Here is a 27,993-nt window from a genome sequence, read left to right on the forward strand (position 1 = left end):
AGAACCGTCACATGCAATTCTCCTTTGAATGCTAATTGCTCCAGCCAAAGTTTTGGGGTGGCCATTCTGCTTCATGTCCAATCACATCCTGGGCGAAATCCCATAACTTTTCGTACCACAAATGTTCTCTTTTTTTTTTGCCCTTCTTCTGTTGCATCATAGCCTTTCTGGACAGCCAGAATGCCACAGCATTATAGAAACATTACTGAACAATGAAAAAATCCACCACGAATTTACTATTATTGTGTGAAGAACATGTTGCAGAGCACACCTGCAATAGAACATCATTCTGGAGGGGGCCTGTCCTGTCTGGCTTTTTCACGCTCAATATAGTTACACTAAGAAGCTGGTGCTGTTAACTACGCCAACCTTCACCAAGGAAGGAATTCAACTTACCATACACCGTCAGTGTGCAACTGCATTTTTCATGCCCAAGCTCATTCTCAATCTCTATGGTGTACTCTCCCGTGTCCTTGGCAGTGCAAGTGGGGATCATCAGGGTGCAGACGCCACTAGTTGAGTTGTACCAGAACTTGGAATTGGCTGTGATGTTGATTTGACCCTTGTACAACGTAACCACAGGGCGGGGGTTTCCCAAGAAAGCGCAGCTCATGGTGCAATCATGGCCCCGGCGCACGGCATGATTCTTCAGTGGAGTAATGAAACGGGGGGCATGGCGCCAGTCTCTCTCATGATATTCTTTTATCTTGGCATGGAAAAGTTCTGTTGAAGGAATGGCATAATCAATACTGGTTCCAAAGGGGTTTCCTCCTATTCAGATATCCATGTTTGGCTGTCTGTGCCTCCATGGTATGATGATACAAACCTCAAATACTTGACACGGCCTTATGACTTTGCTTTCAGGCCATGGACTTCCTCAAAAGCTGCAGGGCATTTATTTGTCACAACTATTCATTTCTTACTGATCTGTTTTATTTACTCATTTAATAAATTTCTGTACTGCCCTTCCTGCCAAAGGAGCTCAGAGCAGCAAACATACAAATGATTAAGCAATGGATGGATCTGAAATAAATTCCAATACATATGCAGAGTGGAAGAAGATCTCTACCTAAAAGGCTTGCTGGAATAATAAAAAATAAAGAGGGGTTGGAACAACTGAAGACAACTCAACTCAGCCTCACTTTTAGCAACTGAGATACTTGGGCCAGAAAACAGTAGTTCCAAAACTCCATAGACATGTGGATATGAATCAAACTGTCTTCTGTTGTTCTAACCCTATTCTCCAATGCCCATTTATCCTTGAATGCACCCTCCTATTTTTTGGAAGGCCATTGAATTCAATGGCTAACTTTCTCCAAGGTAGTTCTGGTAAATTTAATTTTGCATGGGATTAAGTGGAAGAAGTTTTTCTTCATTTGTACATTGATGTGACTATGTCACAGGGTTTGTAAGTGGTCCTAGGCCTTATTCTTGCAGCATTTATACAATAGAAAAGGGAGGCATGATGTCGTTTGCTTGGGTATTTGCTGACCTGCAATGTGCTTGAGTTGTCAGAATATACATTATATATAGCTCTTTCAGAAGGTGGTTTTCCTGAACACAGCTAACAGCTATCATTAAGATAGATTAACTAGTGTGGTTCAGTGACATGGGAGGCACACAAGATATAATTAATATATTAATGGAATTTGCTAAGCCACTGGCTTAGATGGTTTTAAAAGATTAGGCAAACGAATGGAGGGTAGGCCTATGAACGGTTGTTAGCTATAATAGCTGTGTGGAGCTTTCAGGTTTAGGGACAGTGTCTGTGAACCTCAGTTGATAGGGAGTAACAGTGGGTAAGAGGTGTCATGTTCATGTACTACAGATGGGCTTCTTGGAAACATCTGTCCAGCCCTTGCGGGGGAAAGAATGCTGAACTAGATGGGTCTACAGAGATGCTGTAGCTCCGCATGAAACATATGCAAGAAACAGCTGGAAGTGCTATTTAAAATAGGGAAGTTGCTCTCCAGACAAAAGGCTGCTTGGCTGGGTCATAGACAGCTGTCTATGACTTAAGAGGAATGGGGCAACTTTACGGACTTTTGCTCATGTGCCTATAAAGCAGCTAGCTCTGCAGTTCACTTATTTTCAGTGCCCAGGGAGGGTTTCCATGGAAAAACTTTTGTGCTTGCACCTATAAGGTGCTGTGGCCACCTGGAATGCATGGCAGCACCTATGTAGAATCTTATTCTACATGCTGAAATGGAGGAGAACTTCCTGGGGGGAAATAACCCTTGTTTCATAAGACATCTAGGCATTTTGAGCTGGACAGATTCTTATTCCAAACCACATAATAATGAACTTTGGCAACACTTCTACTTTCAATTCTCTGTCCATTTCCAGCTTCAGAAAGCAAGGCAAAATTGCAAACTGAGCCTCAATCTGCTGAGACACAACAAAAACACTATTTGGCTACTTATGCAGACATAGATGCTTACCTTTGTCTTTGTTGATATGCCAGGAATCCTTTGAATCTAGAGGATCACTGTCACCAACTTCATTGCGGGCAATAACCCGGAAGAAATATTTCCTGCCAGGAAGCAGGCCCGTGACAGTGTACTTGTTGCTGTAAACTTTCTCTGCGGCTGTGAACCAGGTGGCTGTGCTAGTGTCGCGTTTCAAGATGACGTAATGGGCACCTCCATCCTCCTTTATGTCTGGAGAGTGATCCCATTTCAGTGACACAGTGTTTGGCACCTCTTCATACAGGTTCAGGTTAGTAGGCGGCCTTGGGAAATCTAAGGCAGAAATACGGATTATGAACCAGTGTTTCATCTTTCTCTGTTTGCGGTCTTCTATCATTTATTTGGAGGGCAGCATCTCCCTCTGGAATGATAGACAGAATCATGCTATTTCAGCATACCCATTATGGTCTTAAGCTTGAAAAGCTAAACTAAGAATGGCTAACATTGCCTGTACTCTGTGATCTAGCAATCAACTGCCTGCATTAGAACCTCTTCTCAAATTGTTGATTGGCTCAGCAATTGTCAAGAGGCTGGCATTCATTCCTCATCTAGGGCATTCATCATCACAGGCTCGCCCCACCCCAAGCCCTTACCACACACTCTTGTACCTGTCACTCGCACATGAATATCGTAGTGGGCTTCTCCATAGTCATTGCTGAGTACAATACGGTAGAGTCCGGTATCCATGCGTTTGGTGCTGCTGATGAGGAACTGGGAGTGGTTCTTGCCTTTCGTGATGCTCTCTCTTCCCCTTGTGGTATTACCATCCTTTTGCCACACCACATTTGGCGGAGGGGAACCCTGCCAGAAGCAAAACTCGCTGAATATGTCACACCTAAGCAGGAGACATAGCTTTTGCCATTTGCTCTTCACCCTGGCCTTTAATCTGGCTCTGTTTCATCTGCCGTGGGTGGTGCATTTGTTTTTTACTACTTACTTAATTACTACTGTAGCTGCTAAGGCAAGGAGCAGATTAAAGGAATGGGGAAGAAATGGGCAGGAGAAATCATGGCTGAGGCTTCGTCTCTCAAGTAATGGTTAGCTTTAGGTCCTCCAGATGTTGTAGGACTCCAACTCCCATCAGCCCCAACCAGCATGACCTGTGGGCAGGGATGATGTAAGATAGACAACACCTGGAGGGCACCATGAAGGGCTACCCCAGACTTCAAGGGAACAAGGCAACTATCTCGGTTGCAAGCTGTCAACCCTAAAAGCAGTAGGAAGGTGGGAACTCTTGAGACAGTGGCAAAAAAATGGGCACAGGAAGCAATGGAAGGAGATAGGTTTTTTTGCCAAGTTATTTATTCCAGTCCCGTGATTCTGTAAGCACTGGCAACAGCTGAAAGATGTGCATGCATGCACACAAACCTGGACAACTTCTTAGACATAAAATCACCCAGAATTAAACCTGAATCTTAATGAACCCGCATTCAATAAGCCACTCTTCTTAGCGGCACTGCCTGATCCCCCTTGATAAAGCTTCATGGCACAGATTTGAGCAGAGAGGAGGAGATTATAGGGTTTGCAAAGCCCTGATTAGTCTGGCATCCCAATCAGTATTATTCTGCATTACTGTGAGTACTTTAACAGAGAAGCATACATGTTTCAAATGCTACCTCTCTCCTAGTCCTACCTAATTATTCCTAGTCTGGGAAGGTTGCCTATGTGATCTCTTAGGGGCAAAGGATACTTTATCTTCAATGCTTGATCATGTTTTATGTGTCTGATATTTGCTTTGTTTTAAAACCTTTTCCTCCATTAAAAACTGGAGGCCCTTTTAGAAGGTTATAAAAGATTTAATAAGAATTATAATAATGTTTTAGACAGTGTCCAGACATCAATGGGATGAACAAGGTTGGTGAGCAAAGAGGAAGTGCAATTAAAGAAATAAGGAAATTCTTGGGGCCATAACTTCCTGTTACTGGAAGTCTAGAGCAACCATAACTGATCTGGCAAGGAAATAGATTATTATTACTGATTATGTGTGATTACAGATTACATACAGAAACTACAGCACATAAACGGAGTACCCAAACAAAAACACAAGCATATCAGAAACTTAAGCCAAACAATGAAAATAAACAAATTCCTTCCAGTAGCACCTTAGAGACCAACTAAGTTTGTTATTGGTATGAGCTTTTGTGTGCATGCACACTTTTTCAGATACACTGAAACAAAAACAGTGAAACAGTGTATCTGAAGAAGTGTGCATGCACACGAAAGCTCATACCAATACCAAACTTAGTTGGTCTCTAAGGTGCTACTGGAAGGAATTTGTTTATTTTGTTTCGACTACGGCAGACCAACACTGCTACCTACCTGTAATGAAAATAAAATTAAGCAATCAGATTAAATGCCAAAAGTCTGGCATACTTTACCTAGCACTTTTATTTTGTTTCGACTACGGCAGACCATAACAAGGAAGGAACATCAATGTCATTATGATTATTGCTTCAGCAAACTTGGCGCTGGGTATAGTTGCCTAATGTTGCTGTTTACTTAGGTCAAGGTGCCCTGAGTACTACGGCATATGAGTTTGTTAAGTAGAATCAATAAACTAAACTTTATTTATTTATTGAAATCCATTTATAAACCAATAGTTTACAAAATCCTTAAGCGGTTAATGTACTGTTACAAATATGAAGTAACAGGCTCTATTAGGGAATAGAAGAAATTAATAAATGGTAGAATTTTAATTATTTGGGATATGAATGAAAAATACAAGCTGCAGAGGAATTCCTGGGCTAGCCTATGCAAAAGAAACAAATTAAGAAACAATACAGGGCCATTGGCAATGCAATAAAACTGTCCTTCATCCCCTGCCTTGAGGTGTGGGGCAGAGACAGGAGATTTGGAAGGCTGCCAGGATAACTGGGCATGATGTCACAGGAAGAGTTTGGGGCCTTTGGCACTAGGCTTGGAATACCTGAAAAATGGGTAGAAGGATCTAGGCTGGCTGGCTGAAGGCAGGCTGGGAGAGGTGCCTTGGACTCCATTGCTGCACTGTTGTGGGGAATAAGCCCCTCTTGAGATGGCCACACTGTAAGAGTTGGACTCCCTCTATCCAAATTCAGGATGGAGTACATATGTGAATAAATCATATTTTGATCACCACACCATACATTTAAAGCACATGGCTTTCCCCCAGAGCATCCCTGGATCTGCGGTTTGTTATGCGTGCTGGAAAGCTCTACCAGTGAAAAGGCCATTGCAAGTGGGATATAAAAAGCATTCACTGCAATTTTAAGGCAGAAGTTCCCTGATGGAATAGCAAGAGCAGCTTACCGTGAAAGAGGCATGAATGCAGAGGGCAGTCCCAGCACGAACAACCATGTGACTCTTCAGCCTGGCACTCAGATCAAACTTCGGAGCAGCTATAAGACACACCAGGACAACAAAAGAGAAAGATGGGTGGGGGTGAGTAGTTAAAACTATTAATCAGAAAACACACATTTCCCTGTTACCTATATTGTCACTTTGGCTCTGTACAGTTAAATTTACAGTGGTACCTCAGGTTACGAACTTAATTCGTTCCAGAGGTCCGTTCTTAATCCAAAACTGTTTTTAACCATTAAGGGGGCCTCCCGCTGCCGCCGTGCTGCCAGTGCGCGATTTTCGTTCTCCTCCTGGGGCAAAGTTCTCAACCCGCAAAGTTCTCAACTCACAAAACATACACCAGATGATCTTGCTAGCATTCCTTCCACTTTGGGGGAAAGGGAGCTCAAGGCAAATGCAGGCCCCATGAAGTTGGAGTCTATGCACACTGACTTACCTGGAGGGGGCATGGCCAGAACTCCATCCTTTAACTCAATTGGTTCTCCCACTCCAGCTTCATTCACAGCTCGAATCCGGAAGAAATATTTCTGCCTCTCCTGCAGTCCTCCCACTGTATAGTTGGTGCCAGAAATTGGGATCTTGGTACACTTGGACCATTCCTTGGTGTCTTCAGCTCGCATCTCCAGGATGTATCCTGACGGCGGATCACCTTCCTCTGGCTGCTGCCAGGCCAAGGAAATGCTGGAGTTGGAAGAATCGGCTACATGCAAACCTCTCACCAGTCCAGGAGGCTCTGGGAGAAATAGCAAAACATCCACTTTAAAGGCACAGCTGCATATACCATTTTAAACACATTTGCTCTGCCCGGGTGCAACATTCAATCCCACCCTTCCAAGTGTGAGCAATGGATGCTTTGGCATCTTAAAGACTAATAATGTGTTGCTGTCTGCATTTATTTAACAATTATTTATTAGATTTATATACCACCTTTCATCACAAGATCTCAGGGTGGTTCACAGGATAAAATCCAAGCTAAAACACAAGAAAGAAGTTAAAAACGAAGAAACAATAACCCCTTCCTTCCCACAATGTTTTTCGATGCTGGTGATTCCTGAGACTTTGTGCGTCCTTAATAATTCTGGATTCTGCTTTTCTAAAATTCAGATATATCTCAATTGGATTTTCTTCTTAAGTTATAGGCCATCTCATGAGGGCTATCCATGTGGGTGCGTGCATGCGCATGGGCTATTGGCTCCAAGAGAAGTCTTTTTTTCAAGCCAAATTGCACTGGGGGGGGGGGTCAGCTTAGATTAGACTGAATGTGTGACTGTGGAAATGAGAGAACATGTCTGAGCAAATGTGTGCACAATTTTATGGAACAGATCGGTGTTTTCTTAAATAGTGGGTTGGGATCCACCAGTGGGCCTTGGGCCACTTTTGGGTGGGCCTCAGTGCCATAACCGGCCTGCCCCATGCCTTCTCACTTGCCTATCCCATCCCATAGCTGTTCCATAGCCTTTGGGTTGGCCCAAGGCAAGCTCCGGTTAGGCCTTCAATGATAAATAAAGGTGGCTAGGAGACAGAAAAGTTCGGTTCGGAGGGTGGGGAGAAGGAAGGTCAACCTCCCTCCTCTGATACGAAAGCGCCAGAGGAGGTGTTAAAGGAAATGGGAAAGTGACATAGAAGGTTAATAATAATAATAATCAGGGAAAAGAAAGGAAAGGGAGGAAAAAGAAGTCCTGTTTAGAAGACAGAACTGAATGTAAAAGGACCAGGGAGGAGGGATGAAAGAAACTGGCAGTAGGTTGTGGTGGGTGAAAGGAACATGGAAGACGAAATTGCAGGAGATGGGTAAAAATTACTTTGAGACATGCGAGGTTGGGAAGGGAAACCATAAAACAAGAAGTCTCCACTTACAGCCTCTGAATCAGCCAATTCTGCCCAAAATAATGAGACTGAGTCACAATACCACCAGAGCAAATACTTGTACTTGGCTTGCGGAAAGCTGAGCTGTGACACTCCTTGTCACAATGAAAACGCCATAGCGAAGAATTTAGCAATTTTCAAAGATGGATCAGATATCAGCAGAAAGTCTTATCAGTAATTGCCAACTGATTATATACCAAACTCTGCCTCTGTCTGCCACCATTTTGTGACTGACTCTGCCCATGAACCACCATTCTGAAATGCATAGGCTTCAGTAATGACCAGCCATTTGAAGCGGGCAGAAATTAGGTTTGAGAACCTGTGTAATAGATAATACATGGAAGATCATGGTCCTAATCCATGATATGTGTTGGTCTAATAATTCATAAACAAATAGCAGCAGCTGTGCCTGCTCAGTATTATTTGAAAAAAGGCCACCTTGCTACCTGCTGAAATTGTTATTGAAACTGGTTATGGAAACAAACAGCCAGATAGGGAATGGTTGTTGCAGGGGTCTACCCTGTTTCATTACATGCACAGCAAACCTTTTGTTTTTTAAACGTATTTATGGAACACTAGGAACAGATCAATGTTAGGGACATACTGATGGGATCTCTTGCCACAACTGAGTTTGAAGCACTGCTAGGTTGCCCAGGCCCCGCTCGGTTCACAGCTATGACACGGAACTCGTATTCTGTATCTTCCAATAAGCCATCCACTTTGCATTTCGTATCTAAAGAGAATGCAGAAGAACACAGGTATCATAATTACTAGAGAGGAGGCGTTTTCCAGACAGAAGAATGTTCAAGTGATCATCGCCCTTTAGGACTCAAGGGAGACACGATGTTTCTCATTTTATATAACTGGGGCATCTTGCAGCTTTTTGCTGCCACCTTCTGGCCACAAACACAGCTTCCAATCGACAAAGAGAAGTCTGCAGTAGTTTCACACTTGGAGCACTTCCCCACCAGACTTTCAAGCTGACATGCAGCAAATGCAATGGTAATAAAAGCAGGAAATACAGAGAGTTGTGCACAGAAGAGTCATATTATAAACAAAAGAAAACAGGAGCAACTTCAGGAACACAGTAATTGTACACTGTATTTATTCGCCCAACTATTTTAATGCTGCCACTTGGCTTCAAGGGACCTCCAAGACAGCTTATTAAGCAGAACAACAACATTGGCAAACGAACAATGCCCTCTTCACTTCAGTAACATCCCAAATGCCGTTAAGTTAGTTTGCATGTCTGTATTTAGCTTAGATGCATTTTGGATTTCCAAATGGGTAATAGAAGAGGAAAAGAGCTAACAAAGGCCATGCCCTCTTTCGGTAACAGAGGACAAATCAGGTAGTGAGATCAACAGTCAGGTGGTTTCCAAGACCAATTGTGTGGCTCAGTTACCATTCGAAAGTTAAGACGAAATGGTTAACTGTGAGCCATCTGTAAAAATGGAAGTGTGATTGGACAGAGTAAATGTATACACAGGAGACGACCATTTCGTATGAGGGGTTACATTCCCGACCCCCATGTGCTTCAGTGGAGCATGCATAAGTGTGTCCCCTCATTATGCCCCCATTTCCCCCTCTTCCTGGTCCAAAAGGACCTGCATGTTGACGATGACACATCATTTGGACATGCCTACAATGGCCGCTGCCTGTATTTGGTGAAGGTGGTATCTACTGGCAGGTGCTTTGCACTTAGTATAAACATAATAGACAGGTATTCTGAGTCCCTAGATTGTGCTCCAGTTTGTGTTTATACTGAACTACATGAATCTTGGTCTGACTGAGCAAGGCCATTTTTTTTAAAACACTTTGTTCTTTAGAGACTAATACACCACATCTTGCTTTACATTCTTGACAGTTGCAATTTTTGTGTGGGTGTAATTATATTTAGCGGTGTGTGTGCGTCAGTTGGGATAAATTTCTGACCTTGAATGAGTTCTTTGGACACTGGGACCCAAAGGTTGCTGCCTTTCTTCCTCCTTTCCACAACATACCCCATTACTGGAGAGCCACCATCTTTAGCTGGAGGACTCCAGGTAATAGTAATCGCGTCTTTGGTAACATCAGTAACTTGAGGTTGAGATGCCTGACCTGGGGGATCTGAAAAGTATTTGAGGACAGAGGAAATCAGAACTACAGTGGAAGCCTTTTCTTTCTTAGCTGCTTTTCTATGAAATTATAATCAAGGCAAGAGTCACTTCTACTGTTCCCGCTTTTGCCTCTGTGCCTATACCCGCCCATTACTTCTGGCCATGGCAACCACTGGTACACAGTCCCCAGAAAGTTGTCAATAAGGCTTTCAGGCTGAAAAAAGGGTTCTTCCCCCCCCAAGGGGAGTTCTAGAAATTGAAGTGACTCAGGCAAGACCATCTGTACCCAGTAAGTCCGAACATACTATCCCATTATATACAGACCAGACATAGCATTAAGCAGATAAAGGGGCACATGATTAAAGTTAAATCAACTCCATGAATTGGCTAAGATGCTAAAACTCAACATGATTTCTGTCCCAGGTAAACATTCCTTCCTGACATATGCAATGACTTGCATTTTGACCAAAACTGAAACCTGTGAATTGAGCCTTCATAAGAGAATGTTTTACTAATTCTCTTCATGTCCTACCTTATCTTAAGATAAGGCCAGCACCAGCCTAAAAAAACCCCCACTGGACAATGGCAAACGTCATCATTCAATGCTGTAAGCACACAACCAGATGGCAATCTTATCTAACAGAATCAGGCCAGGTACTTACCAATAGGATCCCCAGCAAAGATTTCTTCCGACTCTAGCGGCTCACTCACACCCTCAGAGTTGACAGCCAGGATCCGAAACTGATAGGGTTTTCCCTCTTCTACCTTATCTGTGGCAAAAGTGGTGTGTTTGCTGTCAATCTCTCCAATCTTGGTCCAGGATTTTTTCCCAACCATCTTCCGCTCAATAATGAAGTGGGTCACCTGCTTGCCCCCATTGTCCTTGGGTGCTTTCCACTTCATTTTGACACACTTCCCAGTCTTCTCCAGGAATTCAACTTTCCCTTGTGGTGGTTTTGGTTTGTCTGAAGCACACAGAGAAAATGCAAAGAGAGTGGCAATGGTCACAACCGTTTGGAACTCATCAAGACTTTCTTGAGAGGTGTTCGACAAGCCTGGCCTCATATTCAAAGCAGCCTAAGTCACTTTACTAATTTCATCTACCAGCAGAAACTAAAGAACTATGGTCCTAAAAAACGGCCACCTGATGATCCTTGAGAAACTAGGAATCTGGAACGCATCTCAAGGTCCCGTCACCTGTTCTATGACACTGTAGCAAATTTCTGAAACTAGGCTTCCAATTCCTGAAGAGTAAGCATGGGTACAGTGAGTGTGGTTAACTCTAAAATAATGGACAAAAATGAAACTCAGCAAAAGCAGAGTTAAGGCTGCAGTCCTACACACACTTGAGACTAAGCCTCTCTGAACACAGTAGGATTTTATTTCCAGGCAGAAGAACACAAGATCAGGATGTGACAGGCAACTGTCCTTTTAGTGCAGGAAGATTCAGTTCCTTACATTTTGTCTACCCTTTAAGATACCGAAGAGTGATCACACACATACTTACTTTGGACTAAGCCCTATGATCAACGCTACAATCCTAAGTACACTTACTAGGAAGCACCTCCCATTGAGCTCAATGGGACTTCCTCCTGAGAAAATATGTTTAGGATTATAGCCTAAATATGCTTCAGATTGTACTGTGAACTGCCCTAGAGGATCATCCCAGGACCTACCAATAACATTGAGGTGCAGTTGAGCAGTGGCTGTTCCACAATCGCTTTTCAGCCTCAGCAAGATAGCGCCGCTGTCTTCCCTCACACAGTTCTTGATTATGAGCAATGCTTGGTCATTGGTCCTTTCGAATTCTATTCTGTCTTCTTCGGTCACCTCAATGCCATCCTTGAACCAGGTGACTTTGGGCAGGGGCTTGGCCCTGAATGGTACTTTGATATTGGCTGTCTGCCCTGCTTTCACTGTCACTGGGTGAGCAGCTAAAGCTTCCAGCACAGATGGATCAATAAAAGGGGGATCTGGAGTGGGGAGAGAATGGAAAAATAGGTCTGAAAACTGCAGTCAAAAAGACACGTTAGCAACATTCATACACTTTTATGCCTCATTGTATGGTCTTCACCAATGACAGTTTAAGTCCCTGAAGCCATACATTCCATTAGCCATAGAATTCCAAGTTTAAGGTGGCCTCAGAAGAGATGTGATATGTGTACATATACATACACAGACACACAGACATATGATTTGGGTGTGAAACACCCTAAATTCCTGGGTCCAATAAAAGTTAGAATTAATCAAGGTTTGTGGAGTTAACTGTGCCTGAACCCTTGGATTCAGAAATGCAACTCTAGATTCTCAGGAAGCTAAATTCTGTGTCAACCACTACATTTGGTCTTTCTACACACTTGCAGAACTGCAATACACTCACAGCCCTGGTCATGACATCAGGTTGATGTCTAGGATGCCCTGTGTGTTACTGAAATTAAGGCCTAGGGCAGGAGGAGGGAGTGGTCAAAGGAAACAGACAAGCTGAAATTACATGGTGGGGGTGGAGGGACAGGAGTACTGTACCTGCAATACTGACAGTGGCTTCACTCTCTGCCCCTTTTGCTCTGAATGTGTACTTTCCTTCAGTGTCCTCTCCCAGCTTGTCAATGATCAGCTTGTGGACAGCCCCTTGCTTGACAATTTGGATTCCTCTCATATCTGTAATCTAAAGGAAAGGTTAAAAAGAAAGGTCCTGTTAAAAGTTCAAACGCAAACAGGAACTCACATGCTAGTTTAATAGGTAAGAGTCAAGTTCTAAAGCTTCTAAAGGAAGCCTTTTTCCTTTTAAGCAGAGATTGGATGGCCATCTGTCATGGATGCTTGACCTTTACACTTCTATTATGCTATGACTCCACATATAAGGGATGTGCTTTTGTGTCTGTATGCATGCACATGGACTTGCTGTGCTGCAATAGCTGTTCTACCATTGTTGTCTTCATTTCATTTCTTTTTTAAAAAAGGGACACACCTGTACTCCACCATGGTAGAAGGAGAGTGCACAGCCTTCAAATAACCAAATAAAACCTAACAACAACGGAAGATTCAAATGTTTATCACAGCTATAGAGGAAAGCATTGCTAGTGTTTGCCACTTTTTAAGAAAGTAAAATAAGCATGGGTGTGACATAGCAGAAGGGGACTCAAGAGCGTGTTTTTCAAAATTCCCTTGAGCCACAATATGCTGTGGCATCGGGAGGGGAGGGAATAGGCAGTCGGTGCATTGACCCCTGCACATTCTATAAAGCAATGACATCAAGGATGGAGAATCACATTTTCCTAGGTAGTCACAGGGAGGGATCCAGCATTGCATTCTTCTAATCATTCCATCAGTACAAGCATTTCGGCTTGCCGGACAGAATGCTCCCTCCCCAAGTTGTCTCTCAACCACTCAGAGTCAGTTTCAAGGGGGGCGCATTGGGAAGGAGGGGGGGACACCCCATTGCATAAGCAAGTTGCCTGCACAATGGGGCGTCCCTGTTACCATAAAGCACCAATGCTGCAGCAAGCAAAGGCTCTAGCAGCTCAGCCAGCTGCTTGTGGCTGGAAAGCCAGACAGGATGTTTGTGACTGTTGCCATGGGAACAAAGGGGCAGTCCATTCTGTACTGAGCACCGGATGTTAGCTCAGTGTGTGTGTGTCATATGACCCGTACTGGATGTACTTGGGAGGGGTTTTCTTCTTGCTGTTGTTGAGTGCAGACATGATTCTCTGTACTGATGTAAGAGGCAGAAATAAATGATGTAAATAGTTTTCTGTCTGCTTCTTTCCCCTCCCTGGGGACACCAAAGGGGAGAGAGGAAGAACGGTGTGTTCCTCTCATACATCTGAGAAGAATCGCCGGACCTCGCCTGCTTATCAGCAGAGTGAAGACGCGGGGAGGTCGACAGGAATATCTGCCGGTACCTACGCTGTGGCACATTCCTCTGACCCAGGCAGAATTCCAACAGTGGCAGCAGAGGATGGTTGCGATTCATCGGACATCTGCATGAGAGGCTGGTGGATTGTCCTCCTCTGCTCCAAGGAGGGAGACAAGCGTCTGAGAAAAGCCAGAGGCTCCACAGACAGCTGATGGAAAGAAGAGGTGTTTTCCAGAGCAACAAAGTTCAAGGTATGCTGCATTTCGGGCTAAAAGTGTGAACGCAGGAAGATTAATTCCCTGGTTCACGGAGCTGCGTTTCAAAGAAAACAAAAGCTCCGGGAGAAGAGGCCTGCAGCTTGAAGGCTGAAGCCTGCATTCCACAAATTTTTGTGGTAGATAAGATGTCTTATTGAAATGCATTGTTGCTAGGTAACGGTCCTGGAAAGTTACTGGCAAAGGGGCTGGACTCTGCGTGTAAGCCTGGGAAAGCGAAACAAAATCAGAGAATGTTTTGGCTACAAGGTTTGCGAGCTCTTGGAAGGGACTATTCAATAGCAGCCTGTGTTTAGCTGCCAGGTGCAAAGAGCGTAAACAATTTGCAGTTTGCTGCGTGAGAAAGGAAAAAAAAACAACTGTTGGCTTTTACAGTTTGTTTGACATTGTGAGCTGGAGGCTTGGCTTCAAGATGGATGCCAAGAAAGGGGGAGGTTTGCATTGCCCACCTCCCTTAACCAATGACAATTATTCATCTTGGTCTGTAAAGATGAAGGCCCTGCTGCGGAATCAGAGGCTTTTTGATGTAATTGAAAACCCCATCCCTGCAGCACCAACCAGAGGTTGGGAGTCACAGAATGTAAGGGCCAGGACAGCTATAATTCTGTGTGTCTCAGATGATCAGTTGGTGCATGTTCAGCATTTAGAAAATGCGAAAGAGGTATGGGACACGCTGCGTACAACGCATCAGAGAGATGCTGGTTCTTCAGCGTTGCTGTATTTTGAGAAATTGACCAATCTGAGACTTGCGCCTGATGGAGATGTTCAAGCGCACCTGACAGAAATGAAGTTTCTGCGTCAACAGATGGTGGAACGCAATTTCCGTCTTCAGGAGGAAGTGTTTTGCTTCATGATGATAAACAGCCTTAGCCGCACCTACAAGGTTGTTGCCAGTCAGCTTGGTTCCCTACCGGCCGCGCAGCTGACCGCGGAGAGAGTTTGTGCTGTGGTCCTGAATGAACACGACAGACTTGCTGCACTGGAAGAAAAAGACAGGGGGAGGGAAGAACAGAGTTCTAATTCCCCCACTGCTGATGCTACTGGAGAGCATGGAGTAGCATTGAGTGCTGTCCGATGCTACAATTGTGGACAGACTGGGCATCTACAGCGAAACTGTAAGAAGCCGCGCCAGTCAAGAGGAGCAAAGAGCAGCTCTACGAAGCCTGAGGTGTCAGGCAAAAGCCGTACCAAGTGCCAGGTGAAACCTGCAAAGGCTATGATGGCGAAAGGAACCACGCCAGATGTTGGGAACGCATTCATAATCGACACGGGCTGTACAAAACATTTGTGCCCGCACAGAGGACTGTTTTCGACGTTGAAGAAGCAAAGCTTCACTGTGAAACAGGCCAACGGTCAGGAGTTGGAAGCGACTGGAATTGGGACTGTGTATCTTGAGAGTCTGAACTTGACTATAAGTGATGTTTACCTGGTTCCAGAACTGAGATTTAATCTGCTGAGCGTGTCGCAGATTGCAAAGAAAGGACTGAAACTGTCCTATGATGCTAAAAGCTGCAAGATCTACAAAGATGGAGAACTGTTTCTTACTGCCAAAGAGAAAGATGGACTGTATTTGTTGACTTTTGATCAAAGTGATTACATGAAATGTAATTCTTCTGTTTCTAACGAAATCTCTCTTGCAGGTGTGACCAGTGTGAGCACCAGGAAGGTGACCAAGACCAAGAAGGTCGACAGAGCATTTCAGCGGGTGTATGCTGATGTGATTGGTCCTCTAGAACCATCTAGAGGCAGTGCAAAGTATTACCTTTTGTGTGTGGATTGTTTCACTAATTATTCTTGGGTTTATATGATGGAGAAACCGCAAGAAACTTTAGAAAAGTTTCAGGAGTTTTGTGACAAGGTTAAAAATATGCATGATGCTAACATTGATTGTCTTTTCACAGATGAGAAACAAGTTTTTCTGTTACAGAAGTTTCAGAAGTTCCTGGATGGAAAAGGGATAGACCACAAAGTGGCTGTTTCGACCGAAGCGTGGAACAGGGGGGTCTGTGTAAAAGTGAACAAAGAATTGCAAAAGGGGATGAATGCGCAATTGCTGAGTTCACATTTGCCACATGAATATTGGGCCGAATCGCTAGCGTCCTATCTTCATGTGTGGTTGAGAAAAGTCTCAACAGAGTTGGGATGTTCTCCTTTTGAGAAGCTGTTCAATAGAAAACCTTCTGTTGCCTATTTTAAGATTTTCGGGTCTCATGTGAGAACAGAAGCTCCAGGTGGTGTAAAGAATGCCAGAGGCATTTTTGTGGGATATGAAAAGGGTCTCTACAGAGTAATTTTGTCTGAATCTGGTCAGGTGATTCTCACAAAGTTCCTAGAGAGTGCTCCAGAGCAAGAGCGAGTTGTACAAACATTTCCCACAGGTAACGATTCTGATGATGATGATGATGATGAGTTTGATCTTATTGAGTTCAGTAGTACTGATGATGACAGTGAGAGCTCAGAGAGTTCAGTTGTAACAGTCATTGAGAGGAAATCTCACACAATGGATAGACCTTCACAGGTGAAGGAAGAACCACTGATTGCTACTGGTTCTCAACAGAGTCCAAAGGTTGAACCAGTGAGCACAGAGGATCAGAACCTCATACGTAGGTCTGAGAGAGCAACGAAGGGTGTACCACCCAAGAGGTATTCAAAGGAGTTTGCTAACCTTGCATATGTTGCTATTGTAAACGACCAAGGACAGATTGAAGCTGTGTCTGAGTCAGAGACAAAGGCACAACAGAGAGTTGTTAACCGAGGTAATGCGAAGTCACACAACCAGAGAGGTACATTGGTTAAACCAGTGGCGGGTAGTTCCAAGGGTGGAACTGAAACAACAGGGGAATGTTATAAATATAACAACTGTTTGTTTTCTTCTCTGGATGACGCTTTGCTCGCAGCACACATTGATACTTTAGGGGGAGTATGTTACCATAAAGCACCAATGCTGCAGCAAGCAAAGGCTCTAGCAGCTCAGCCAGCTGCTTGTGGCTGGAAAGCCAGACAGGATGTTTGTGACTGTTGCCATGGGAACAAAGGGGCAGTCCATTCTGTACTGAGCACCGGATGTTAGCTCAGTGTGTGTGTGTCATATGACCCGTACTGGATGTACTTGGGAGGGGTTTTCTTCTTGCTGTTGTTGAGTGCAGACATGATTCTCTGTACTGATGTAAGAGGCAGAAATAAATGATGTAAATAGTTTTCTGTCTGCTTCTTTCCCCTCCCTGGGGACACCAAAGGGGAGAGAGGAAGAACGGTGTGTTCCTCTCATACATCTGAGAAGAATCGCCGGACCTCGCCTGCTTATCAGCAGAGTGAAGACGCGGGGAGGTCGACAGGAATATCTGCCGGTGCCTACGCTGTGGCACATTCCTCTGACCCAGGCAGAATTCCAACAGTCCCCCCTCTCCTCCCCAATGCGCCTTCTGCAGGACTTCCACTGACAAGACTCAGTAGTTGAATCCCACCTGTAGTCACTTTATTTACAAAACATAGCACTTCTACTATTGACAAAATGCAATATCCCTGTATGAGAAATATCAGAAGGGAAGACAGTTCGGACTACAGAAAACAATTGTCTACAACTGGCAAGGCCAGCCTTAGTTTGTTCACTGTCCAAGGAGAAAATGCTGAAGTGATTACACTGTGATTGGCTTCCTTGGTCTCATCCATACTCCCAGCTTCCTATGACTGATATGTTAATGAGAAAATGGCTGCTAATTCTTCTGTGGCTCTACAAGCGGTCACATCAATTAACTGGCGTAGATGTGCAGGGGCAGATGTGCAAGTCTCTCTGCTTACACCATAGAAACATACCTCTTTACCATCCTTCAGCCAAACGCCTTCCACCTTCTCATCATTCAGGACAACAGAAAGCTCTACTGGATCCCCTGTTGGCGCCTGGACATCTGATAAGCCACTCTTTACTGTGGCAAATCTCTCTGAGGGGAGAGGAAACACCCTCAGTTACAGCAAGCAGGGAACAATGCTGAGCAGATAATGCCAAACAAGATAAGCAAGAACACTTGTTGCAGATTTTGTTAGCTAACTATTCCTTAGGTAAAGGTAAAGGGACCCCTGATCATTAGGTCCAGTCGTGACCGATTCTGGGGTTGCGGCGCTCATCTCGCTTTACTGGCCGAGGGAGCTGGCGTACAGCTTCCGGGTCATGTGGCCAGCATGACTAAGCCGCTTCTGGCGAACCAGAGCACCGCACCGAAACGCTGTTTACCTTCCCGCCGGAGCGGTACCTATTTATCTACTTGCACTTTGATGTGCTTTTGAACTGCTAGGTTGGCAGGAGCAGGGACCGAGCAACAGGAGCTCACCCCGTCACGGGGATTCAAACTGCCGACCTTCTGATCGGCAAGCCCTAGGCTCAGTGGTTTAACCCACAGCGCCGCCCGCGTCCCTAACTATTCCTTAGGAACAAACAAATATAGGAAGCTGCCTAATACGAAGTCGGACCCTTGGTCCATCTAACCCAGTATTCTCTACACTGGCTGGCAGCAGCCCTCCAGAGTTTCAGGCAGGGGATATTCCCAGCCCTACCTGGAGATGCTGGGGATTGAGCATGAGACCTCCTGCATGCAAAGCAGATGCTTTGCTTTACTGCTGAGCTACAGCACTCTCCCCTTCTTGTTGTAGGGGCACTTGCACCCCCCACCACATCAGAGCAGCCTGGAAACTTTTGTCTGGAATCTGCAAGCTGCCGAGTGTGTGTGCTTCTGTGCTTCCACACCCAGAGATGCAAAGTTCCATTCTCATGGGTCTTTAAAGCCAGAAGCAGCAGCCCCTGCTGCAGCAGTGCTCCTCCAGGTTTTCTTCAACAGTTGCTCACTTCCCCGTTCATTTTATTTTAACTTCAAGAGAATTTATGTCCTTCCCTTCACCATATGATCTCAGGGCAGGTTGCAAACTTGCAATAAAAGAGTAAAGCAACATTACAATAAGGCCGATTCAGAACAGCTTATAAAGAGAGATAAAAGCACAGCATGTCCTTATTAACATCCAGCGAGTGACAACTTGGGCTCCTCATGTGCAGCAGCATTTTAAATTCAAGTCTACAAACTGAAAAATACAAGGTGCAGATTTGCACCCCGATCACATGGAAGTCATGTGTGGCTTGAGTTCAAAAACCATGTGATGCCATCTGACAGTGCTGCTGAAACTTGTTTTACTAAACTCTCTGGCCACCCTTACCTTCTACAGTAACGACACAGGTGCTGTAGTACTCTGTGGGGTCATTTTCTTGCGTGGCAACCACCATGTAGTCTCCTGAGTCACCAAACTGACAATCATCAATGATCAGCTCTGCCGTCTTCCCTTCATGGGTCATGGTATGCTTGTTAGTCCTTGCAATCACCTGTCCATTCCTCAGCCACTTCAAGGTTACATCTTTAGTGGTCAGCTCACATTCCAAGCAAGCTTTGCCCTTCTCCTTGACTCGAACATTCTTCAAGTTTCTGACGAACTTAATTGGTGTTCCTTGAGAGGAAAGAGGAGATAGAAATTGGACTGTATGGAGTTCGACAGGAAGCAAACCAGATTTCAGTAAGTCAAGGCCAACAACAGTGTGTTGATAGGGGGCTAAGTAAGCTAAAGGAGAGATAACCAAAGCCTGGAACTTTGTGAATGTACTCTGTGGAGGTACCATTCTCACCAAAAAAAGAGGATGAATACTCAAACTGATTTCAGTTTAAAAATACCCATATTTCTAACAGTAGGGTATTTACAAAGCCTGGGCTCCAAACAAACCAGGAGCTGTAACTGACCTTTGTTCTTGGCTTACCATTTGCTCTTTGCTTGGGGGACTCAAACCATGAGCCCAGGCTTGGATGCAGCACTAAGCCAGACCATGGCTTTGTCCCCAGCAGCATGGCAGCAACAGGAGGAGGATGGGGTGAGGGAATGAAGCAGCCATGATTTTAGTTCCATGCACCAACATGTTACACATTGACCTTTAAACTATAGTTAAGCTAAAGTGTGGATTAAAGTGATGTGGGAACCAGCCCAGCCAACACAGTGACAATTCCATCATATGTTAGAACAAATCAAATCTGGGTTGTACAAATGATTTTGCCTCCCCACTACCCCCATCGGCCATTTTCCTTCAAACCACCAAACAGGACTGTTAACAGAACATTCTTCTTTTCCATAGCAAAAATCCCTTCAAGTCCTTGCTTTCACATTTTAGATTGAATTTAATTAAGATGAATCAGTAAAGCCAATAGGCTATTTAGTATTTTAGACATAATACTAGAATAGGAATCCAAGACGATGGCAGCAGAGGAAAGCACAATAATTTTTTGCAGCAATCAAAAAATGTGATGAACTTAGGCACTGACTCCAGTTTTTGGGTTTTTTTTAGATTGGATACCTTGGGCAATAGTTAACATACAGTTTCAGCATCACTTACTCTGAATGGAAAGATCAGCCTTAGTACTGAGATCTCCAGCTTCGAAAGTGACAGCACCCACATCACTTGGACGGACATCCTTAATTTTCAGTGTGTGAGTTAAGCCATCCTCTGACGAGATGATCTCATACTTGTCATCACGCTTCAGCTCTCTCCCATTAAACTTCCAAGCAAAGTTGGGCACCTTTTTGGAAAGGCGGATCTCAAACACAGCAGTCTGCCGCTCTGTTACTGTCAAAGGTTTCAGGTCTGCCAAAAACTTCAGGGGTTCATCTGTTAAAAAAACATGATGAGGCTTCACTGTTTGCTTATATGTGTGCTCAACCACAGAGATGTCTCCACAGTACAGGCCAGATTCTCAGCCTGAGTTCATCAGTGCAACTCTACACAAATAACAAAGACTACTGTGACTTGTACACACTATAAGCATATGATTTATCTTATGCAATTAAAGATCAGATTTACCTATTACTTTCAATCGTGCAGAGAGATGCTTATCTCCCACCTGAAAACTGTATGTGCCCATGTCGGCTTCAGTCACATTACTGATGCACAGCATATACTTAGTGCCCATCTGCTTTGCTTCGTATTTTCCTAGGGAATACTGAAGACGCAAAGGTTCATTACCCTGGAAAAAGGAAATATGGAAAGCTTTGAATGATGAAGTGAAAAGCTACATGCACCCATAATGCAAATATGGGTTGGGCACTATATTAAATGTGCGTTCTGTACTTGGCGTCCTTTGGTAATATTTTATTTTGAATTTTTTAAGATAGTATATTAGTTTCCTATAAATTATGTTGCTTTGAATGTATACTTTATATTTGAAGAATATCTGAAGAAATGTGCATGCACACGAAAGCATATACCCAGAACAAACTTAGTTGGTCTCTAAGGTGGTGGCGCTGTGGGTTAAACCACAGAGCCTAGGGCTTGCCAATCAGAAGAAGAAGAAGAAGAAGAAGAAGAGGAGTTTGGATTTGATATCCCGCTTTATCGCTACCCTAAGGAGTCTCAAAGCAGCTAACAATCTCCTTTCCCTTCCTCCCCCACAACAAAAACTCTGTGAGGTGAGTGGGGCTGAGAGACCTCAAAGAAGTGTGATTAGCCCAAGGTCAACCCAGCAGCTGCATGTGGAGGAACGGGGATGCAAACCCGGTTCCCCAGATTACGAGTCCACTGCTCTTAATCACTACACCACACTGACCCTCAGAAGGTTGGCGGTTTGAATCCCCACAATGGGGTGAACTCCCGTTGCTCGGTCCCTGCTCTTGCCAACCCAGCAGTTTGAAAGCACGTCGAAGTGCAAGTAGATAAATAGGTACTGCTCCGGCAGGAAGGTAAACAGCGTTTCCGTGCGCTGCTCTGGGTTCGCCAGAAAGCAGCTTAGTTATGCTGGCCACATGAACCGGAAGCTGTATGCCGGCTCCCTCAGCCAGTAAAGCGAGTTGAGTGCCACAACCCCAGAGTCGTCTGCGACTGGACCAAACCGTCAGGGGTCCCTTTACCTTTACCTTAAGGTGCTACTGGACTATTTTTTAGCACTTTATATTTGATATTATTCTATGTTTTATTCTAGATTGTTTTATTTGATGTTTTAATGTTGGTTGTAAATCGCTTTGAGATTTTTTCCCCTTAAAAATATAAAGCGGTATATAAATGAAACTACTACTACTACTACTACTAATAATAATAATAATGGAATCATATGTGACAGTGTCAATAGTATCATAGGAACACATCATCATGAATGCACAATTAAAAAGATATATGGAGGGGCCTACTATTTGTGACATTTATGTACACATGCCAGTCATTAAGTGATAACTATACATTCAAGAACTGGCTGCAACCATAACAATGGGAAAACAATGCTACAAAGCAGTCAACATGTATTCATGAATGCATGGATTCAACTGAACATCATAGTGATGTTATAAAATTATTGGAAGTATGCCATAGCTGGCATATTGGTAGGTAAATGAGGATTAGGAAAAGAAATGTATGCAATTTCCTTTTGGCATACGTTACAGTGTGGCTAAATTAACAACCCTTCTTTTCTCTCTTGGAATATAAAATGAATTGCATTGAATTAAATGGCTTATAGAAGTAGCTAGCCAAAAAGGCAGCTTTAGAGGAAAACCTATGACAGATACCCCTCCATTCATTATTCTGAAAATCTCACACACCGCCTTCCTTTGTTTCAGCCAATATAAAGAAAGGTGTTTCCCTACCTTGATCCACGTCCTCTTTGTATTGGCATCCCTCAGTTCTAAAATACAATCAAATACTGCTGTAGAGTCCACCTTAGCAGAAACATCCTCCAGAGGCTTCAGAATTTTTACGGCCTGAATAGAAATTAACCAAAGAAAATCTTTAATAATTTCTTTTTAAAAAAGAGAATGAATCACAATTCCAAATGATTTCCTATGCCCTAACCTTATTTTTATTATTATTATGGATTCTATGTTTTTATGCTGTAACTGCCCTGAGACCTGCAGGTATAGGGCAGTATACAAATTTAATAAATAAAGATAACAAAAAATATTTTAGCATTCTTCTTAAAAGTCCAATTTTCATTAGTAAATAGGATTGCTGATACCTTCTGCTTCTACCCTTTAGCCGCTGTTTAACTCAACTTTGAATTCTGTTCGTTACAATGCTCTCTTGTTGTGGCCAATTATTCATTTTGTTTGTGTGTGTTGAATATTTGTATCTTTTCCAACCCACAACGTGTCCAGCATGCTCCTCTGCGTACTCCACTCAGCACAGTGTTGTCAAGCCTTTTGTGGAGACAATCACCGATACAATAAACTCATTTCACACCCACGGTTCAGGCAGTAAGGTTTATTGCCGGTTTACAGCTTAACAGTTCTGTACACCAGTAGCCCATAAATCAGTCACTAGCATGCTGCTAGGACAGTTTGCATCTGGATATGGTTCTCCCCCTCCCAGCAGGGAGAAGAGCAGAGAGAGAAAATGTGGGATGTAATCCACTGAGAGCAGTCAAGTACAACATTCCTTGTTTTCCTAGAGTGGAAATGCAAGGGGATGTTTGGCCCAGCCAGTCCAAACTTCTTTGTTCCTCCTGGGCTGGAGCATACTTCCTTTTGCATGTGACTAGAGGTGGGCGTGACCTTACCTGTCCAGGTAACAAAAGGACAAGGCATGCTGCCACACTCTCTCTTTTCCATCTTCCTTTCGTTGTGTGAACTGCAGTGACTGCTAGCTTGCAGTCACTGGGATTATTCTCCAATATGTACATATTTGTAACTAAGTCTGCCTTCAGGGATCCAACTGTGAACTGATGTGAGTAAATGTCTTTTACTGACTTTAAATAAGATTGTTGTGTCTTTATTCTTTTAAGAGGGATAAAAGGGAATTTACCAGGAACATACAATTCAATACTGAATTGTATGATAGTGAGAGGCTTACACAGGCCTGCAACCAGCTATCTGCTGTGCCTGTAAAAGGGGAATGTAAACTCTGCTAAGTAAAGGAACTTGCTAACACAAGTTAGGAAGGATATTAATAAACAATATATCCTCTCCTGCCTCCCTGAATATTCCTACAGAAAATGAACAAACACATATCTTTCTCCCAGCCTCTGCGCATGAACATTACCTCATGCTCCTGACTTTGAAGCCACTTTATTCTAGACAATGGGTAGGCAAACTAAGGCCCGGGGGCCGGATCTGGCCCAATCGCCTTATAAATCCGGCCCATGGATGGTCCGGAAATCAGCATGTTTTTACATGAGTAGAATGTGTCCTTTTATTTAAAATGCACCTCTGGGTTATTTGTGGGACCTGCCTGGTGTTTTTACATGAGTAGAATGTGTGCTTTAAAATGCATCTCTGGATTATTTGTGGGGCATAGGAATTCATTCATTTCCCTCCCCCCCAATATAGTCCGGCCCTGCACAAGGTCTGAGGGACAGTGGACCGGCCCCTGCTGAAAAAGTTTGCTGACCCTTGTTCTAGACTGTTTACGTTACACTGCATAGATAAGGAATGACTACTAGTTTCAGTTTCACATATACCAACAGTGTGGAGGTTTGTGTTTGCATGTTTAGGAAGTAGAGCCAAGAGTTCTGTGGCATCATAAAGTATCACAAATATACCAAGGCTTATGCCACCCAAAAGTAGTTAGTCATTAAATGGAACAGGACTCTTCAAACTGGATACATAGTTCTGTGAGGGTACTTTTGGCTCTTTTTCCCCACTCCACCCTCTGAAATCTGCTCTGGGGGTTTGGTCCACCCTCTGGAACAGTGTGGGGTGGAAGTGGAAATAAGTCAAGATTGACACCCTCATCCCAACTTCTGTTTTCAGAAGACTTCACTGACTCAAAGATTTTTCTGATCATGGAAGGGCACCACTGGACCCAATCTTTTGTTTTTGCATCAACAAACTTTGCTCACAAGTGTATCATGGCAATATTTTTCAAGAGGTAGGATTAAAACACACACACACACACACACACTCACTGTCATTATTACTATTTTCTTTTTTTAATGCCCAAAGACTGAATTCCACTTTTCTTTCATCCACTATTTTCCCCCATGACGTATAGATAAGACAACACACACCTGAATAAAATAACTGCAGCCAAATTGAAACAGAAGACTTCTTTATGATATACATTGGGGCAGAGATGGAATGTCATTTCAGTGTCCAAAAGCATCACTAACCTCAACTTCTACTTTTTTCTTCATCTCCTTCAGCTTTTTAAGAAGTCCTCGGAAATCTGTGAAGCCATATTCCATGCAGACCTTCTCAAAGTCCTTCTTGGGCACCTTGGAGAGAATCTCCAGCATTTCTTTCTCATTAACCACCCTCTTCTCTTTTTTCTTTTGAGCCGGAGGCCCCCTGTGTGTACACACACAAAACAGGTCATGTGGCAGTCATGTGGCATTTATTCATCTACTTCTAACAGAAAATCATCAGGGTCTTTGCAAAACTATAAATCCCAGGGCTCTTGAGAGGGAAACCAGGATAGTTAAACCAGCTTGAAGGTCTTAAGACAAATCTTTCCCAAACTATTTTCCTTTATCCATGGGTATGTTTTTCTTCTTCTCCCAGAGAACATTCTGATCTATGTGGTTGGGCTACTTCCTCACTGAGCTCCCTGAGGAAACGTAACAGATTGTTTCTTGGCTCAGATTTGGCTGCTCACTGTGTTTTCTGGCTGACAGGCCACTCCCCACCCATGGTCTGAGACAGAGACAATGGAACAGCTACTTTGGGACTCCTTCTCCCTCCCTGCACCACTCATAATTGTTGTTGTTGTTTAGTCGTGTCCGACTCTTTGTGACCCCATGGACCAGAGAACGCCAGGCACTCCTGTCTTCCACTGCCTCCTGCAGTTTGGTCAAAAAACTGCGGGAGGCAGTGGAAGATAGGAGTATGTTAGAGAAGTGGCATAAAAAGTTTAAAGCGAACAAACAGAAAAAATGACCCCTACATGGTTTGCAATCCACAGGGACAGCTATGCTCTGGCCTCTCATTGCCATGGCCTTTTACTCCTGCAAGAGCAGTGCTCATACTGCTTCTTGCTTGGCCACCAGCCCAGCAACCAACCAACCAACCAACCCACGATGATGTTGTAACCAGGGCCAGCCCTACCATGAGGTAAAGTGAGATAGCTGCCTCAGGAGGCAAATATTGAGGCAGAGAGTGGATGTGCATGTGCTATGCAGCCTATCCTGCATCCACAAATCTAGGCCACTGCCCTTGGGATGCAATGGAGGATGTTGAGATAAGATTCAGCAGTCTGCTGAGCTTTTGTACATGGAACAGGAGTGGGAGGAGGAAACTTCTTGCCCTTTGCTTCAGGCAGCAAAACTCCTTGGACTGGTCCTCTTTGTAACCCACACAGGGGAAAGATCTGGAAACTGACCACAGGTGTATTGGGGGGTGGGGTGGGGGGAGACCATCTCACCTTTTCTTCAACATTTTTTTGAAATCCAGCTTTTCTTCACCTTTTGGTTCAAAAATAGTGAAAGAAAATTAAAAGAAGAGAGTTAGTGCATACAGTTAAGGTTCTGGAGCGAGTAGTCGTGGACCAGATCCAAGTGCTTTTGGAAGAAACTGATTTTCTAGATCTATTTCAGTTGGGGTTTAGGCCTGGTTTTGGCACAGAAACTGCTTTGGTCACCCTGTATGATGACCTCTGTCGAGAGACAAGGGAAACATGTCCCTGTTAATTTTCCTCAACCTCCCAGCAGTTTTCGATACCATCGACCATGGTATCCTTCTGGTGCGGCTGTCCGAACTGGAGCTTTGCGGTGGTTCCAGTCGTACTTGGATGGTTGTTCACAGAGGGTGTTGCTTAGGGTATGCTTTTCAGCCCCATGGAGCCTTCAATGTGGGGTTCCGCAGGGCTCGATCCTAACCCCTATGCTGTTTAATATCTACATGAAACCGTTGGATGGGGTTATCCAGAGGTTTGGAGTATGTTGTCAGTAGTATGTCGATGACACTCAGCTTTATTTCTCCTTTACAGTTGCAGGTGAGGCAGTGGGAATGCTGGACTGGTTTCTTGCCTCAATAATGGACTAGATGAGGGCCAACAAACTGAAGCTCAATCCAGATAAGACTGAGGCACTGTTAGTGGGTGGTTTCCTAGACCAGACGGGTAGGAGATTGCCTGTTCTTGATAGGGTTACACTTCCTCTGAAGGAGCAGGTTCATAGCTTCAGGGTACTCCTGGATCCTTTGTTGTCACTTGAGGCTCAGGTGGTCTCAGTGGCGTGGAGTGCCTTCCACTAGCTTTGGCTGGTGGACCAGCTACGCTCCTATCTGGGCAGGGATAGCCTAACTACTGTTGTCGATGCTCTGGTAACCTCAAGGTTAGATTACTGCAATGAGTTATACGTAGAGCTGCCTCTGAAGATGGTTCAGAAATTTCAGCTGCTGCAGAATTCAGCCTGGTTGCTCACCAGGTCAATACAGTTTGATTACACCCATCCTGGTTCGACTGCACTGGCTACCAATTAGTTTCTGGGCCTAATTTAAAGTGCTGGTTTTGACCTATAAAGCTTTAAACGGCTCAGGACTGCAATACCTTAAGGACCACCTCTCAAGGTCCAGCGCCGAGGGCCTTCTGGCGGTTCCCTCATTGTGAGAAGCAAAGCTACAGGGAACCAGGCAGAGGGCCGTCTCGGTAGTAGTGCCCGCCCTGTGGAACGCCCTCCCATCAGATGTCAAAGAGATAAACAACTACTTGACATTCAGAAGACATCTTAAGGCAGCCCTGTTCAGGGAAGTTTTTAATGTGTGACATCTTAGTGTTAGTGTATTTTTGGTCTTTGTGGAAGCTGCCCAGAGTGGCTGGGGAAGCCAGATGAGTGGGGTACAAATAATAAATTATTATTATTATTATTATTATTATTATTATTATTATTATTATTTCCATAGGAACCTACCCCTCCCTGAGATCATCTTCTGAGGCCCTCCTTTGTGTGCCTCTTCCTTGAGAGGTCCGGAGGGTGGCAACACGAGAACGGGCATTTTCTGCAGTGGCTCCCCATCTGTGGAATGCTCTCCCCAGGGAGGTTCACCTGGCACCTTCATTATACACCTTTAGGTGCCAGGCTAAAACATTCCTCTTTAACCAGGCCTTTGGTTAACTGACATCCTATACCCTATTAAAATGTGTGTGGCAGAGGTTATTG

At 44.1% G+C, this 27,993-nt stretch overlaps 1 protein-coding gene across 1 annotated transcript in view; it reads right to left on the reverse strand.

Annotated features, from left to right (window-relative positions):
- The window catches only part of IGSF22 (immunoglobulin superfamily member 22), a 32,269-nt gene that overhangs the window by 1,910 nt on the left and 2,366 nt on the right, over positions 1-27,993 (reverse strand). The window contains exons 4-20 of the mRNA XM_080998606.1: positions 26,259-26,298; positions 25,009-25,186; positions 22,550-22,663; positions 20,781-20,943; positions 20,316-20,588; positions 19,100-19,384; positions 17,714-17,838; positions 12,293-12,434; positions 11,446-11,742; positions 10,432-10,734; positions 9,606-9,779; positions 8,275-8,403; positions 6,241-6,537; positions 5,754-5,842; positions 3,077-3,269; positions 2,442-2,741; positions 397-723 (exon numbers count right to left, since the gene is read on the reverse strand). Of these exons, the coding sequence (XP_080854732.1) occupies positions 397-723; positions 2,442-2,741; positions 3,077-3,269; positions 5,754-5,842; positions 6,241-6,537; positions 8,275-8,403; positions 9,606-9,779; positions 10,432-10,734; positions 11,446-11,742; positions 12,293-12,434; positions 17,714-17,838; positions 19,100-19,384; positions 20,316-20,588; positions 20,781-20,943; positions 22,550-22,663; positions 25,009-25,186; positions 26,259-26,298 (3,429 nt within the window). The remainder of the gene's footprint in view (positions 1-396; positions 724-2,441; positions 2,742-3,076; positions 3,270-5,753; positions 5,843-6,240; positions 6,538-8,274; positions 8,404-9,605; positions 9,780-10,431; positions 10,735-11,445; positions 11,743-12,292; positions 12,435-17,713; positions 17,839-19,099; positions 19,385-20,315; positions 20,589-20,780; positions 20,944-22,549; positions 22,664-25,008; positions 25,187-26,258; positions 26,299-27,993) is intronic.

The sequence above is a fragment of the Podarcis pityusensis genome, assembly GCF_964106645.2.
Source record: "Podarcis pityusensis genome assembly, chromosome: 1".
In the NCBI taxonomy this organism is placed as follows: domain Eukaryota; kingdom Metazoa; phylum Chordata; class Lepidosauria; order Squamata; family Lacertidae; genus Podarcis; species Podarcis pityusensis.